General features: G+C 32.3%; 1 protein-coding gene across 3 annotated transcripts; it reads left to right on the top strand.

Moving 5' to 3' along the window:
• The first annotated feature begins 1,666 nt into the window (after positions 1–1,666).
• LOC101204553 (plastidic glucose transporter 4) lies at positions 1,667–7,910 on the top strand. 3 transcript variants are annotated; one of them, XM_031883091.1, is made up of 15 exons: positions 1,672–1,726; positions 1,993–2,111; positions 2,340–2,601; positions 3,671–3,785; positions 3,971–4,038; positions 4,300–4,432; positions 4,511–4,610; positions 4,712–4,824; positions 5,524–5,617; positions 5,735–5,888; positions 6,257–6,403; positions 6,506–6,579; positions 6,665–6,753; positions 6,853–6,967; positions 7,332–7,910. In XM_031883091.1, exons 3-15 carry the CDS (start codon positions 2,355–2,357, stop codon positions 7,512–7,514), a joined length of 1,632 nt encoding a protein of 543 aa, XP_031738951.1. In that variant the 5' UTR covers positions 1,672–1,726; positions 1,993–2,111; positions 2,340–2,354; the 3' UTR covers positions 7,515–7,910. The 3 variants fall into 3 exon arrangements, with proteins under 3 accessions (XP_031738952.1, XP_031738951.1, XP_004145629.1); XM_031883092.1 differs by lacking the exon at positions 1,993–2,111 and having other exon boundaries at positions 1,667–1,726; XM_004145581.3 differs by lacking the exon at positions 1,672–1,726 and having other exon boundaries at positions 1,808–2,111.
• The last annotated feature ends 7,897 nt before the right edge of the window (positions 7,911–15,807 follow it).

The following is a 15,807-nucleotide window of genomic DNA, read 5'->3' as shown; positions in this document are numbered from 1 at the left end:
TGGAAAAATAATTCATTCAACTTTCTGAATGTAAACGATCTGCAAAAATAGGAAAAGTAAATGATCCCAATTACTGCAAATATTTTACGGACACAAGTGTGGACATAAAGAACATAATGAATATATGTACTATGAATGAAGCACCTGCAGAGGTGTCATATCGACAAAAGTACCAACAAGAACTAGAGAACCAAGAGAAGCCAGAAAAACATAGAGTTAATTGACATCAACAAACCGCTCGAAATCGACGATGTCTGGGTTGTGAAACATACTAATTTTCTTTTATCTTTTAAATGAATGTAATTTAGTTATTAAAATATTTTAATTTACATTTAGTTTTTTCAATTACGGGTCATTATTAAAAAAAACAATTCATGAATCATATTTTTTAATAATTAAAAAATAAAATTATAAAATTAGTGAGAAATGAATGAAAGATAAAATAGGTAATCCACAAATGAGTCAAAATTTTAATATGGTTTGATCTAATTATTTAATTATTTAAAAATATTCATCCAAATTTCTCATATTAAAGTGAAGAATGCAATAACAAAATTTAAATTTTCATAGGAAAAAAAAGCAACATTGAAGAGAGAAAGCAATGGATAAATATTTTTAGAACTAGGATATTTTAATACTCAAAAGTTACATTATTTATTCAAATTATCTAAATAGAAATGTAATATTCACAAAATGAAATTATTTTCTTTCCTCGTAGAATAAATAGATTAGTTCTTTCTCTTTTTTTTCGTTTTGGCGAATTAATTTTACTGTGAATGTAAAGTTACATAATCCGTTAGAGATAAAACAACGATGTTTGAAGCGCTTGAAAGGTTTCCACGTGGACTGGAAATGAAGTTGTCAGAAGCATGACGTGGATCCACGAAGGCACACCAACATAACGCTTTGGTCTCATTCATTTGCTTCCATCACCAAATTTACTAGCTTGCCCTTGCTCTCTTTTCCTCTTTTTTTTTAGGAAAAATCAAATTTCCCTACCTACCATAGTTCCATGTCATTATCCAAATCTTTAATTTAGATTCCAATATTCCTTTTTACTTCAATTTTAATTACTAACCCCTTAAACACTAGATTCAAATTAATAATAATACTTAAAGGGTAATATTCTAGTCTTATTCAAAGCTTAATCAAATCAACACCCATATTGTTACTAAATAAACTCTTTCACCCAAATTATCGTATTTAAAAAAATTACGAAGGTTGAAAAATAAACCAAATAGCTAATAAATTTTGACTAAAAAGTTCCAATTCTATATTCTTATTATTATGTTTTAAAATCAAATTATAAATTAAAAAATATCTAAGATAGGAGGGTGAGAGTTTTTGATCAAATACGATTTCATCCCCAACCTTTTAATTACTGTATTAACCTCTAGATTAAGGACTCGATCTCTCAACTACATCTCGATATTTTTGTCAAAGTTTTTGTAATTTTATAGATTGAATAATAAATCAAATTTTTTATTTTATTCTAAAAGAATTGTAAAAATAAAATAATAAAGACAATGTAACTAATAATATGAATATAATATAAATAATTAAACTTTTTAACGTGTTGGAAAAGAATAAATAATTTATCTATAAATTTATTATTTGAATTCTTTTAAAGTAATTTTTTTCAATATCTACATTTTATCAACACTTCTAAAAGAAAATCAAGAGTTTGTTGCGAACTGCGATGGCTCAGCGTGGACTCAACTGTCGAGTAAGCAACGGGATCCTCATCTTTTTGAATTATGTAAAGGTTAACTTAATCAATGCATTTCATCGAACAAAAGAATTTATGAGCAATCCAATCTAATCCAATCCAATTGATAGAATATAGAAAGCTTAATAAAGAACCAAAGTGGAAATCGGATTCTTCTGTTTGGTTTACTTTCGTTTCATTTTTCTTATCGGTCCTGTTCTTAGTAAAACACCATTCACTCTCTCTTTTCTCTCTCTTTTTTTCTTCTTTCGGATCCTTCAAAGCATTTCTTCGCTGTCACTGATAAAACCAACTACGGATAAGGAAGAACAGATTGGATTTTGCTTGCACAGTCTCAAATCACAATTCTACTAAATCATTTGCTTTGTGGGTTTCATTTCGGGTATGTGCATTTCTCCATGTTTAATTTCTCTCCGTTAATATTGAAGATCGAGCCATTTGATTGATTGATTGATCTAAAAAATATTTACGTTTTTGCTTTTTATACATACAGAGTAGTAAGTACCCACTTGGGTTTTGGGGGTAATTCATTAATGTAATTTTGAGTTCCTTAATGGGGTTTCATTAATTTATGGCTTTTGACTTTTTGGAGTGTGTGGAATTTTCTCAGTGGGATTAAGAAAGAATGCAGGCTTCGGCGTTGGTCAAAAGTGGGGTAAGTTGTTCTTCTGGGTTTCAAAACCGAAAGGTTTTAGGGGAATCTGGAAGGCGTTTGGGATTGAGAAGCCTTCGAATGACTGAAAGAAGTGGTTGCTGTGGTTTAAGCTTCGGCTCTGAAATCATGGAGACTGAGATGAGACGTATTCGACATGGATTTGATGGCATTTCTCGTTCTTCTGCTAAATATAAGTCACTCAAGACACACGCTCATGGTACTCTGTCTTTCTTTACAGTGATTGATTCAATTGGGTTTTGAGTTTTTTATTCACTCTGATAGAATGATGTGATGAATCTCAATGTCACTCGAGGAATTGACTTTGACCAAACTGGTTGCCACCTTCGGTTCACTTTGTCCAATCTTTGTTCTGCTTCTGCTTCCTTTTTAATGGTTTTCTGAACTTGTTTTGTTTTTCTGAAGTTGGCATGTAATTATTTGTTGAAGTGTGTTCTCATGTCTCCAATCTGACGGCTTAGATTTCATCTATAGGTCCATGTTCAATGTATGTGAGTTTGGTATGACTTTTGAATTGGTGTTGATTAATTAAAAACATGCTGTTTGGCCTGCATGGCCAAAAATGATTTTGAAGTTTCTAATAACGCTAAAACAGCATTTTAAAGTGGATTAAATGCTTCTTCAAGTTCGAAGGTATTCTTATGGTCAGAAGCGATTCTTAAATTTCCAAAAGTATTTTAAAGTGCATTTATACTGCTTCCTCCAAAATGCCTATTGAGAAGTGTTTTACCTATATTGTGTTTGGAATGACTTTTGTGAAAGGCGATTTTAAGAGTGAAAATGCTTCTGTAAAGTTTCTTCACATCTTTGTTTGACTTCAATCAAACACACCTGTTCTTCAAAGGTGGAAATTCATGATCTTGTCCTGATTCTCATGGGATTATGCAATAATGGTTTCTTCGGAAAGACGTTGTCACTCATCCTATCTATTTTCTATTTCCTATGAAATGGCATGTGCATTCTTCGTTGGGAAGGAATTAGATTACTGTTATATCTTTACTCTTTGGATATGTGTTCAGTTGTTGGAGGTTGTTAGCTGGTTGCTTTTGCTTCTTGTGTTATGGGATTTGTTTATGTAGCATGGATTTTTTTTTTCTTATTCTTACTGCAATGGTATGAGAATTTGAACCTCCAAGTTCAAGGGAAGAAGTATATGACAATTATTTCCAAATATGAAGATGTATGTTTGGTTTAAGTTTGTAAGTAATACTTTTCCCTTTATTGAACAGGCATGTTCTTGCCACTAACTTGTTGGTAATGTATTGCAGATGAGGATGTGGAGGGTGTTGTACCTGCCAAGCCTACAGGAAAATCTTCTGGAACTGTTCTGCCATTTGTTGGTGTTGCTTGTTTAGGAGCCATTTTATTCGGTTACCATCTCGGGTACCATTTTCATCGAGTAAATATGTTTGCAGCCGACCCCCCTCCCTCCCCCCCCCAAAGAAAAAAAAAAAAAGAGAGAGAAGAAAATAATAAAAAAGAAAACTGAGAGGATAAAAAGGTAGTGCATAACTTTTAATATTATTATTCTGTTTAAGGTTTACAGTTATGCTATTTGCTTGTTTCAGGGTGGTAAATGGTGCCCTTGAGTACCTCTCAAAGGATCTTGGAATTTTGGAAAATACTGTTGTACAAGGCAAGGATTGTAATATATTTAAGAGATGCTCTTTTTCTCTATCTATCTCACATCCACAATTTATGTATGTAATAGTTTTAAGTACATTTTCAGTTACATCACGTGCTTGGTTCTCTTACTACTATTTTCTTTTTAGAAAATTCTAGGAAGCTATTATTAGGCTGTCAAGTGTTTCTTCTGAATTTCAGAAATTTTTATTCTAAGCTCTAATTTTTATGTCTATTAAGCTCTGATTTGTATGATTCTGACTTATTTTTGTAGGATGGATTGTCAGTACACTTCTTATTGGTGCCACGATTGGATCTTTTGTTGGTGGAACATTGGCTGACAAGTTTGGCAGAACTAAGAGTTTTCAGTTGGATGCAATCCCACTTGCAGTTGGAGCAATTTTATGGTTGGTATCTTATGTAACCATACGAAAGTGTTCTTTTCTTCTGGGATCAAATTCTTAAAGTGATATAAAAAACTGCAGTGCTACTGCCCAGAGTGTGCAAACTATGATAATTGGACGCCTACTCACAGGTCTTGGGATTGGTATATCATCAGCTATTGTGCCACTTTACATATCTGAGGTACCTTTTTTTTGAAGTTATCATTATACAAATTTCAATACTATGATCCAAATGTCCATTTTTTGAGTTTGTTTTCATCTTTTGCTGAAAAAAATATGTAGATCTCTCCCACTGAAATTCGTGGAACACTGGGATCTGTGAATCAACTTTTTATATGTGTCGGAATCCTTACAGCATTGGTAGCTGGATTACCTTTGGTACGAAACCCTGCTTGGTATGTGTGGCTCAAATCACTATTTTCCCTAATTTTTTTAGTGAAAATATTTAATGTTATAATTTTATATATTCTTATTATTTGTGGTTGCAAATTACAAAGTCAGTGTATTTTATCTGTTCCTCATAAATGAGGTTTCATGAGCGGTAAATTATGGTAAACTACGGTGCTACTTTTTGAGTAGACTCTAATCCTTAAAATTTTTCGAATCATCAATCATTTTTAGTCACATTCATAGAAAAATTATTATTTTCTTAAAGATGGTGAACTATTTGCTTGCATGTAAGACCAAAACATTGAATGAGAAGATAGAAGCATATATATATATATATACATGTTTTGTACTTGAATTAAGTAAGAATTGGGCCAACATGTTGATTCATTAAAAAGTTGGTAGGAAGTTATTCTACATTAAAATACAACTAGTGAGAACTCACTTTTAGTATGTTTGTGATCATGTGATGCATTGATGAAAATTTGTGGCTCAGGGTCATCCTTAAAAATCAATGAATCTCTTTGCTCTGAAGAGTCTGCATAGGTGAACTGAATTCATTTAACTAAAGAATCTGATTCTTTCTATGTTATATTATCATGGTGAGATATTCTGTTCCCTCCCACCCGAAAAAAAAAAAAACAATAATAATCTATTTCATATTTACCCCTTTCAGATTATTATCATATGTGAGTTTTTTTAAACAGGTGGAGGACGATGTTCGGTATTTCTATGGTTCCATCCATTCTATTGGCAGTTGGGATGGCAATATCTCCAGAAAGTCCACGTTGGCTTTATCAGGTTACCTACTATAAATCACGAGTTACTTTGTTGGAACAATACATTATTTTCTACTTATACACAGTTGCCTGTACTTCGTAATAAAGCATAAAGTGGTGTGGCTATCATCTTGTGCAGCAAGGGAAACTTCCAGAGGCTGAGAGAGCTATTAAAACACTCTATGGAAAAGAGAGAGTAGCAGAAGTTATTCAAGACTTCACAGCGGCAAGTCAAGGTTCTGTAGAACCTGAAGCAGGGTGGTCTGATTTGTTTAGTAGCCGCTATTGGAAGGGTAATCTCAATAACTGGACAAATTTCACTTATCCAACTATATTTTTGTGCTCTTTTGTGCTGTTTTTGTCCAAGTATTCAGCCTCTTGGGTTGTCTTTAATCATTCCACTCGATTTACATTTAAGGTTCTTAAGACTGCTTCATAAAAATGAATTGAATGGTTCATTACTGTCTGACTGCACTTCATAGTAGACATGAATATTGAGATAAAGTCTGTATCGTTAGTATTTACTGTGTTTAGCCTCTCCCCCAAGTTTTCAGGTTACTGCTTTTGTATTGCTGTTTGGGTTGATATAGGATTTGATTTAATGCACTCATATCCGATGATATACCCTATTTTCAATTCTTACTAACATATTTTGTTGCAGTTGTTAGCATTGGTGCTGCACTTTTCTTGTTCCAGCAGTTATCTGGGATTAATGCTGTGGTATATTACTCGACTTCAGTATTTCGTAGTGCTGGAGTTGCTTCTGACATTGCAGCTAGTGCTCTTGTTGCAGCGGCAAATGTCTTTGGTTAGTTCTTAATTCTTAGTCATTTTTAAACCTTGGGATGCTAGCGTTCATGTATCAACATGTTTTTTTGTAAAGTGAGATGAGTAATATTCTTCCTTCCAGGTACAACTATTGCATCATCTTTGATGGACCGCCAGGGACGGAAAAGTCTTCTGACCATTAGCTTTTGTGGAATGGTATGTTATTTATTATGTCTTTGCACACAAGCAATTAATCCGAATATCTCTTGGGAGGTGACGTTATCCTTGGTGACTGTTTTAGGCTGCATCTATGTTGCTGCTCTCCCTTACCTTCAGTTGGAGTGCATTGGCTCCCTATTCCGGCACGCTAGCGGTCCTTGGGACTGTGCTGTAAGACTTGCAGACATTATTTGTATTCTCTGAGATGAATAGCTTGTATCTTTCTTTATCATGTTTAGATGATGAAATTTGAACTTCTTCATTTTGCAGCTACGTATTATCATTCTCACTTGGGGCGGGTCCAGTCCCTGGTCTTCTTTTACCAGAAATATTTGCTTCGAGAATCCGGGCGAAAGCTGTTGCTTTATCTTTAGGAACTCATTGGGTAAGTTTTCTGAAATAATGCCTTTTAGTATCAGTTTACCTACTTGAAAGAGCTCTCAATCACACTTTCTTTGTGTTTTATTTCATGGCACATTGGTAAACACTAGGCTTAATCCAAGAGGTAAGGATGACATGATAGGAACTAGATCATTAAGATTCTCAATGTTTGCTTTGCACCATCATTTTCTCCCTCATCCAAAAAATGAAAAGAACTATGATAGTGAGAATGAGAGGAATAACCTGACGTAGCCGTGCACACACAACACTAGGATGGATTAGCTACACGGATATTTGAAACGATAACACTTAATTTATATGCTATCATTTTGTTTGTGAATTTTATTCTATTACTGCTCCCCTATCAGATCTCAAACTTCTTCATTGGCCTCTATTTCCTGAGCTTCGTGAACAAGTTTGGTATCAGTACAGTGTACTTTGGATTTGGCTTCGTCTGTTTGCTTGCTGTCTTGTATGTGGCTCGTAATATTGTTGAGACGAAGGGGCGGTCGCTGGAGGAAATTGAGAAAATTCTTAGTGCCACAGCTTGAAGGATTTAAACTAGACGTTTGGCAATAAGTTCAAGTCTAGATTTGAGTTCCCATCCACCCACCGTCTGATGGTATGCCCTTTTGTCTCTGATTTGTACCATCAAACTTCATTTTTTTTTCCTTTTGTGAAGGCTGATTGTTCATATTTGTAGCATTAGATGGAAGGAATTTAGGAACATTAATAAAGAACCTTGGGACTTAGTCTTTTTGAATTACCTAATTGAATAAGTTGTGATGAGACAAGTAGAGTGCTCAGAATTAAAGTTCTATCCAATTCTCAGATCTCAAGCAACATTCAAGCTTATTTGTGGAAGTTGGCACCAATTAGTGGGTTTAATGTATTTCTAGTTTTTACATTATTATGCTTTTTCAGAAAATGAATGTTTTTCTTGTTTTGGTTTTTGTTGTTAGTTGGGTTATCAAATGTTGGTTCTCTATTTTAAAGTCAATAAACATGATCAAAAGTCCCTAAGAAAATGATAAAAGGAAAAGTAGCTGGTTTATTATGATTTTAGGTCACCTTTACTAACTTATTATTAAAAATCCTGCAATCGTAATGTATTTACATATGGGGATGAGATTCCTTTGAATGTGTTTAGTACAAATTCATGCCATCTTAATACAAATTCACTTTTCATATAAAAAACATAATCAAATACTGATGATTACAATGATGTTCTCTTGATGTTACGATGGTCATCATTGTTTTGAAAAAAAAAATTGTCAATAAACTTTACTAACTAATGAATTAGGTTTATTCTCGTGTGGAAACGCAATAGATCAATGAAATTGGAAATTAAGTAAAAGTGGGTCTCATTTGTTTAATTTTGAGATTGTTTATGTTGGGTTTTAGAACGTGTGGTTTGTAAATGTAAATGTTAAACATATTTCTATTTGCAATAAAGTTGTTATTATTATTATTATTTGTTATTGATTATTTGAATTGCTTACTACGTAACCAAAAACTTTAAAATTAAAAAACATAGTAAGATTTATGGTTGAGCACGAGAGGATCAAGTTTGAGTAGATGGTAAAAAAGATTTATAGTGTACCTATGAAACTTGGTACCTTATTCTGAGGACACTATTAGATGCGACTAACTTTTTAATTAGTACAAACGATGTAACCATGAATCGTTCATGTAAAAATATGCGAGTGGATAGGGGTGTTAAAAAAAAAATACCCAACCCAAACGTAAGGGTTGGGTTGCAAAATTGGAGAAAAAATAACTTGAGCCAGGTTACTAGGTCGATCAAATAAGGGTCGGGTTGACCCAACCCAACCCGGTTATTAATATATATATATAAAAACCTAAAACCTAAACCTTTTTCAATCTTCTTGAATTGCAGCACAGGCTAGTCGCTCTAGTTATTAATATACATATATATATATATATATATATAACTTAAAACTTAAACCTTTTTCAATCTTCTTGAATTGTAGCAGCACACGCTAGTCGCTCACTTCAAGCCACTCAGCTTGCCGTTGACCTTCTTCTAATCCTTCGATTTAGCTAACCACCAAAATTCCTTCAATAACCTGACAGCCAATCGCCCACACCCTTCATGGACACCCTTTATGCAGTTGCCGCGCCCCTTTGCCTAAATTCTTTCAATCTTCTTCAGCTTAAGTTGTTGAAAGGGGAGTTCGAAGAAGCTACCAAAGAAAGAGGGGCTCTCCCCGAAAAAGTAGGAAAGTTTCCCAACTATTTTCTCCCCCTTACTTCATATTATTATTTGCCCTCAAAACCCATTTCCATCTGTAGTTTTTCTGCATTATCTAATTTTGAGCTTTAGTTTGAAAAATTCAAGATCTCATTTTGTATCTTTTCCTATGGAGTCAGATCTAGCTAGCTGGTATTGATTGTTTTGAGCTGTGTATGGAACATGGGAGAGTGTGAGTGTTTAGTTTTAAAGTTGGGAAAGGAGGAGTTGTTGTTAATTACATTTCAACTTTTCTCCATCGCATATTCAAGTTGGAGAAGAAGAATATCCTTTTTTTTTCTAAATTATGAAAAGAAGAAAAGCTCAACCGGCAACCCAACTCGGGTTTTTTAGGTTGGGTTGGGTTGGGTTGACCCTTACATTTTGAATCGATAGGATTCATTTTTTGCCCACCTAGATAGTTTGGGTTGGTCCATATTTTTTCTCCAACCCAACCTATGTACACCCTTACGAGTGGGGCACCCTTATGCAAAAGAGTAAGGGCGGGTAGATAGGTAAGGACATAGGATGCAAGACAAAATTCATTTCTACCCATTTTCAGAGATTAGAGAGGTTTCTTTTAAGTGTTGACTTCAGATCTTGAACAAGGGGCCACATTCTCTCGTTGGACCGAGAGAGATTCAAGTTAGTGGTTGGACCATAGACTAATTATTCATTAGAGGATCACTTGAGACTTAAGAAACAATATGTAACTAGAGGGTAAAAACAAACATTTGAACTAGTTGTAAGTACAAACAACATGTAAAAGGTTGATTAGTTATATCAAGTGAACAAAAATATATCTACAATGAGAAACGTGCATACATGAGCTTTAGTGTGGAGTGTCCCAATAGTTAATGAATGTTGGTTAATCTCGTATAGTTGGAGTTCATAATTTATAGGTAGATTAGTTCAACTACTAGCTTATATCGAACTAAACATTAGAACAATGTGATGATCAAGTTTGAAACGTTCAAATTCGATTTTGGAAAAAAACATTAAACATATCTCATATATTTAACTTAATGTTTAATTGTGAATTAAACATATAAAGAGAGAAAAGATATTTACATAAGATTTAAATATCAACTTTTTTAATAGACTAAAAAATTAGTTAATCAGAGTTTGATTGATTGGGATCAGCGAAAATCGTTAATTTAATATTTGACATTAGATTATAATAAATTAATTAATGATTTTATTAACTATAATTTATATATATAAATTATAATTAATTAAAAGAGAATTTGACTTTGGAAGTTAGGTTAAATGTGGACAAAACTTAGGTGAAAATTCCAACCTTCAAACTAAGTGAAATGATGTTGTTAGACATATTTAAATAATACGTCTAATTAAAGTATGAACAGTGTATAATTTATCACATTGGGTTTATTTTATTAATTAAGGCTTATTATGTGATCTATTTAATTAAGACCTAAGATTCTTAATTGAGTATGAATTAAACGGGTAGAAGTCTATTCCTAGAGTGATTAGGATTTAATGAGATCCTAATTGAACTAGTATATAAAGAGACTTAGGGCTATGGTTTCCAATATACCAAAACAATAAGCACTCAGTCTTTATTGCATCCCACTGAGAGAAAGATTTCACTAAGGGTATTAATGGTTTTGGTTGAGGAAGATAACTACCATTTTATAGCCATTATCATCGTGTGTCCAGATTTTACATGATTATCACTGACGCTTTTCAACAGCATTGTTGTGTTGGCTGGTTTCTTCATAGGCGTGCTCATGCATGATACAGTCAGTTCAGATAGTGTGGACTAGTTCGGTTCGACTAGATCAACCCATTTTGGCCTATTTAGATCATTTTGGATTGGTTCAAATGATTTCAAGACCAGGTTAAGCAAATTTAAGGTGGTTCGTGTTGGTTGAAAGAAGTTTTGGGTTCGGTCCAAAATTATTTTCAATTATCATTGTAATAATTTGCTTACCCCTTAATTTATAAGCTAAAATTAGTACATTTTATTAATCAATTATGAATTGGAAATGTATGTTTAATTTAAATCTTGAATGTGTGCATATTGTATGCCATGTAAATTTAAAGTTCCACCCTAATATTATCATGCTTTGCATTAGATTATGTTTTTTTAGGTTATTATGATATGTAAAATAATGCATGTAAAGGAAATGATAGAGTAATAAATAGTACATCGTGTTGTACTATTTCATGACATGGATGTTTACATAATTATTATATAAAATGCATGTGGTAGGTTTAGTTGTCTAAGTTATAAAATCAATCAAATGTCTAAAAAAAATCTATAACAAAGATAAAGATAAGTTGGATGTGTTAGACATCAACCAATTTCAAATAAACACCTCGTTTTTTCTTTTTTCTTCTTTTTTTTTCATAACAAACCCACATGGTTATTTAAAAGTTATACCACAGATAATATTATTTATAAAAAAATTTCTAAACTACTTGGATAATCATGTTTAAAGTGTATTTGGTTAAAATATTTGTTATTAATTTCAAATACATCTCATTAAATGAGTATATATAAAAGTGGGAAATTGGGGATTGGGTGAAGGAATTAATTATTTCGAGCACAGGGAAACTCCGGACCCAAAGTGTAAAACCAACACTTCTTCTCATTTTTAAAATTCAATTAATGACAGAAAAAAATATTGGTAATTTCAACTGCATTTAAGATTAATTAATGGTTTAAACAAGCGAGAATTTAGCAGATTTCATGACTTAAAACAGCTGTGATTGATTACAAGTAGAGCAATGACTTTGACACTTCCAACTTATTTATATCTCTCAATAAAGTAACATGTAATTAAGGACTTCAAATGAAATATGTTTGTAATTTCTAAAAAAATATAACATATCAATGTATCAATACTTTGATCAAACCCAATTTAAATTCTCACTTTTTAAATCGGAGAAGTTTTACTTAAAGCTTTTTTAAAATTCATGATTACGATTATTCGATTGAGACTTGAATTTGCGATATCAACGTGAGGGTTGTATGAACTTTAATCTTGACTTTTAACTTAGATGATATCAAAGTAACTAAAATGTAGAATTAGTGAGTGAATTAAAGGGAATAGACAATTCATTTCTTATAAATGAATGGAAGAATCCAAATTTAGAATTGAAAGCATATTGGCTTAATTGGAAGTGAACATGGAGAGAGGTGTGAAAAAGTCAATAAATAGGGAAAGGAAAGGAAGGGTTTGTTTGAATAACCTAACTTTAATTTTACTCAAATTGAATGTTGGAGATTGCTTGGAGAACCACTTTTCTTGCCATGTTTGATTGACCTAACTCTAATATATATATATATATATATCAAGTGAAGTCTATTTAATTTAGATTAAGGGCTCCATAAAAACTAGGGGCGATGGCTATGAACATATTATTGTACACGTATACATATTTACCTACCTCAAGTTCTTTTAAAATAAAAGATAACTCAGTTGATTAATTTTGAGAGACTAAAAGTGATTAAGAAAACATTAAAATAGTTTGTAAACATGCATTAAGTTGAACCAATATACTGAGTAACTATCAATTACTTTTTTAAAATACACAAGCTTCGACAATTTTTTTCTTTCTTCTCTTAGTTTAAGGTTATTAAGATTGCCACATTGACCTAAGTTTGATGTGCAATTTGGATTGAATTGAAACTTTGATTAAGGTAGGTGTTGCGGATAGATTTTAGCCTACTTAAGAGAACCCATGGAAGAGCCTAACCATGCTTAGAAAGAGTTCAATGAACTAATTAATGAGGTAAACTTAGTGGAGCTCAAAGGAGCCTAAGAGAGAACCAAAAGGTCGAGTTGTAGAGGCGAGCTTAGAGAAGGCGCCCTAAGAGAGAGCTTCGACATCAAATTATTAAAGTAAGCTCAGAAGAACTTAGAAAAAAGCTTAGAGATCGATCTATAAATAAGAGCTGAGGAGCTCATAAATCGAGTTATAGTTGAGGAGCTTAGAGATTGCTCTATAACGTAGTGTTGAGGAGCTCAAAGGTCTCCATTTAAAGGAAAGTTATGGAGCTCACAAGGCTCAAACTACAGAGGAGAGCCAAGGAGTTCATAAATTAATGGAGCTATAGTTGAGGATTTCAAATATCGAGCTATAGACTAGACAACGAACAAGTCATAAATGTATGACATTTAAGATTTGAATGGGTGGTATATACTAAAGCATCTAGATAAATTGTGTAATCATCCGAAGAGTATTAACTCGACCGTTTCAAACATTGAAGAGAAAAATTTATGAGCCTAAATGACTGTTATTGAAAGGAGCTTTTAAGATAGGGTCGTTTAACAATGAAAACATGCAAGAATTAATTTGTATGGTACAAAAGAACCCATGCATCTACAAGCAAGATTAATGCAATAGCTAAGAGAAATGATACAATCTTGAAGAAAAGAATTTGGTAAAAAAGTTGTTCACCACGAAGAAAGACTCTTCGATCAAAGAAATACCCAACTTACTAATTGAATAATATGAGGGGGCAGAATAGAGTAAGTCAAAGGTGGAATTCCAAGAAAAATTGATGCTAAGGCTTCAAGTCAAAAGATTAAAAAAAAAGGTGTAAAAGTTATATTTCTCTCGAAGAATTAAAAGTGGGAAAATGGGTGTTTTAGTCTAATTTAATAATTGAATCAAAGACATAATTACAATCAAAATTGATCCTCGATCAATTGGAAGGCCAATTGTCCTAAATTTATAAACACATGACAAACATCAAGATTCATAAGAACAATCAACAAAAATTACATAAAGAACAAGGGTTAATTGAGACTTCTAATTTAGAGCAGAATATATAGCTTCTATTCTTAAACAAAATTAATTGAGACAATTTCAATTCAACAATTAGAGACATTTTAATAGGATGCTTTCTTCATGCTAAAGAATCAATAAAAAAATTCATTGACAATCATGTTTTAAGTCTGTATTTAGCACATTCTATCAATTTTAATATTAAACCTTAAATTCATTGGATGATCAAGTCAATTTTTAAAGAATTTTTTTTATTGAAAAGAAAGAAAAGGAAATAATCTCAAAGGTCAATTAAGAACGCAAAATTAAAGAAAGATTCTCACACAATTAAACTAAAAACACCGTACCCCAATTCCCTTAAAAGTTACCTTAGTCATGGATTTTAAGAGAACAATAGAGATTGGAAGAACAAAAGAACTCATTCTCGAAGAAAGAATTTCAAGTTTGAAAGGAACTCATTTTGAAGAACTCTCTTGTTAAAAATTTATTAATATTTTTTAAGAGAATTACAAGTTTTGAGAGAAAACTAGAAGAATTAAGTAATGATGTGATTACGAGGTAAAAGACATGCCACTTAATTCACATAAAAAGTTTAGACGGCTATGACACTTGATCAAAATTTGCACTAGCACCAGTGCTTCGAGGTTGAAAGCTACCACCTTCAAGTGTCGTTCTTTATCACTGTCACGTTGGAGGTTGCACTCGACTTCCTCGAAATTACGAAAATTTCCTTCTAACTTGCGACCTATTCTTGCTCGTTTTAGCTCTTATTTGATAGATTTTCGATGCATTGGGCTCGTTGTGATCATGCCTAGATGAATATTTTCATAAAATGGAAACTTATTAAATGAACGAAGTGATGAGAAAAAAGTTAAATACTAAAAAGCATGTGCAAATATAGTCTTAACAACTACGTTTTGTTACCCTATATAAACGATCAAGATTGGTCACAAGGTACACCGAAAAATAGCTCTACTATTTCCTCTTCTCTAATCATTCACAAACTCGATTGACCGTCGAAGTGTGCATTATTAGACAGTACACTAGTGCTTAATATCTTTTGTTTTACAGCACCCATATGATCTTTTCTAATAATAAAAATTTTCAGTTAGTGAAATCTTTGGTACGAACGCTACAAAGTTATAAATACAATCTAGCACATTTTAGAAACATTTCAAATAGTCTACCAAACAACCATCAATCTTTATAAATCACCTTCACACATCATCTTAAGATCCAATTTTAATATGTCATCTTACCCGATTTCAACTCCAAAAATAATTTTGAAACATCTAAATGAGATAAATGACAATAATATTCTTATTGTAAAAATTTCAAAAGATGATTATAGATGTTTTAAACACAAATAGAACCAAACTTATTTTTTTTTTATTAATTATAATTTAACCCTTAAACTATATGAACTTAACAAGGAAACACTAATTATTTAATTGAGGTATTTCCCTCGCATTAATTTTGTTAATTACTTTGATAAGTTGGAGCTACTTTTTCCCCCTTTTTTTTCTTAAGAACATATATAATCCTTCCACTTTAAAGTCAATTAAACACCTATTTTCTAAACCTTACCCACATGCAATACAAAGTTAGAATAAAATAAAGAAAAACAAAAACAAATGACAAACTTGCCTTAGGTAATGTCATGAATTCAATAATATATAATGTGTGTAAAACATGCCAAGTTTGAAGTTTTTTTCATAACTTCAACTTCAAGACACACTCTCTCTAATTTCTAAAGAAGCAACCTCTAGCAGCTCCTCTCCCTATATCAACATAACACAAATCCAAATTAACAAAAGCTCCACATCTTC

The sequence above is a fragment of the Cucumis sativus genome, chromosome 3 (genome assembly GCF_000004075.3).
Source record: "Cucumis sativus cultivar 9930 chromosome 3, Cucumber_9930_V3, whole genome shotgun sequence".
Lineage (NCBI taxonomy): Eukaryota > Viridiplantae > Streptophyta > Magnoliopsida > Cucurbitales > Cucurbitaceae > Cucumis > Cucumis sativus.
This window is presented reverse-complemented; position numbering and strand designations above follow the sequence as displayed.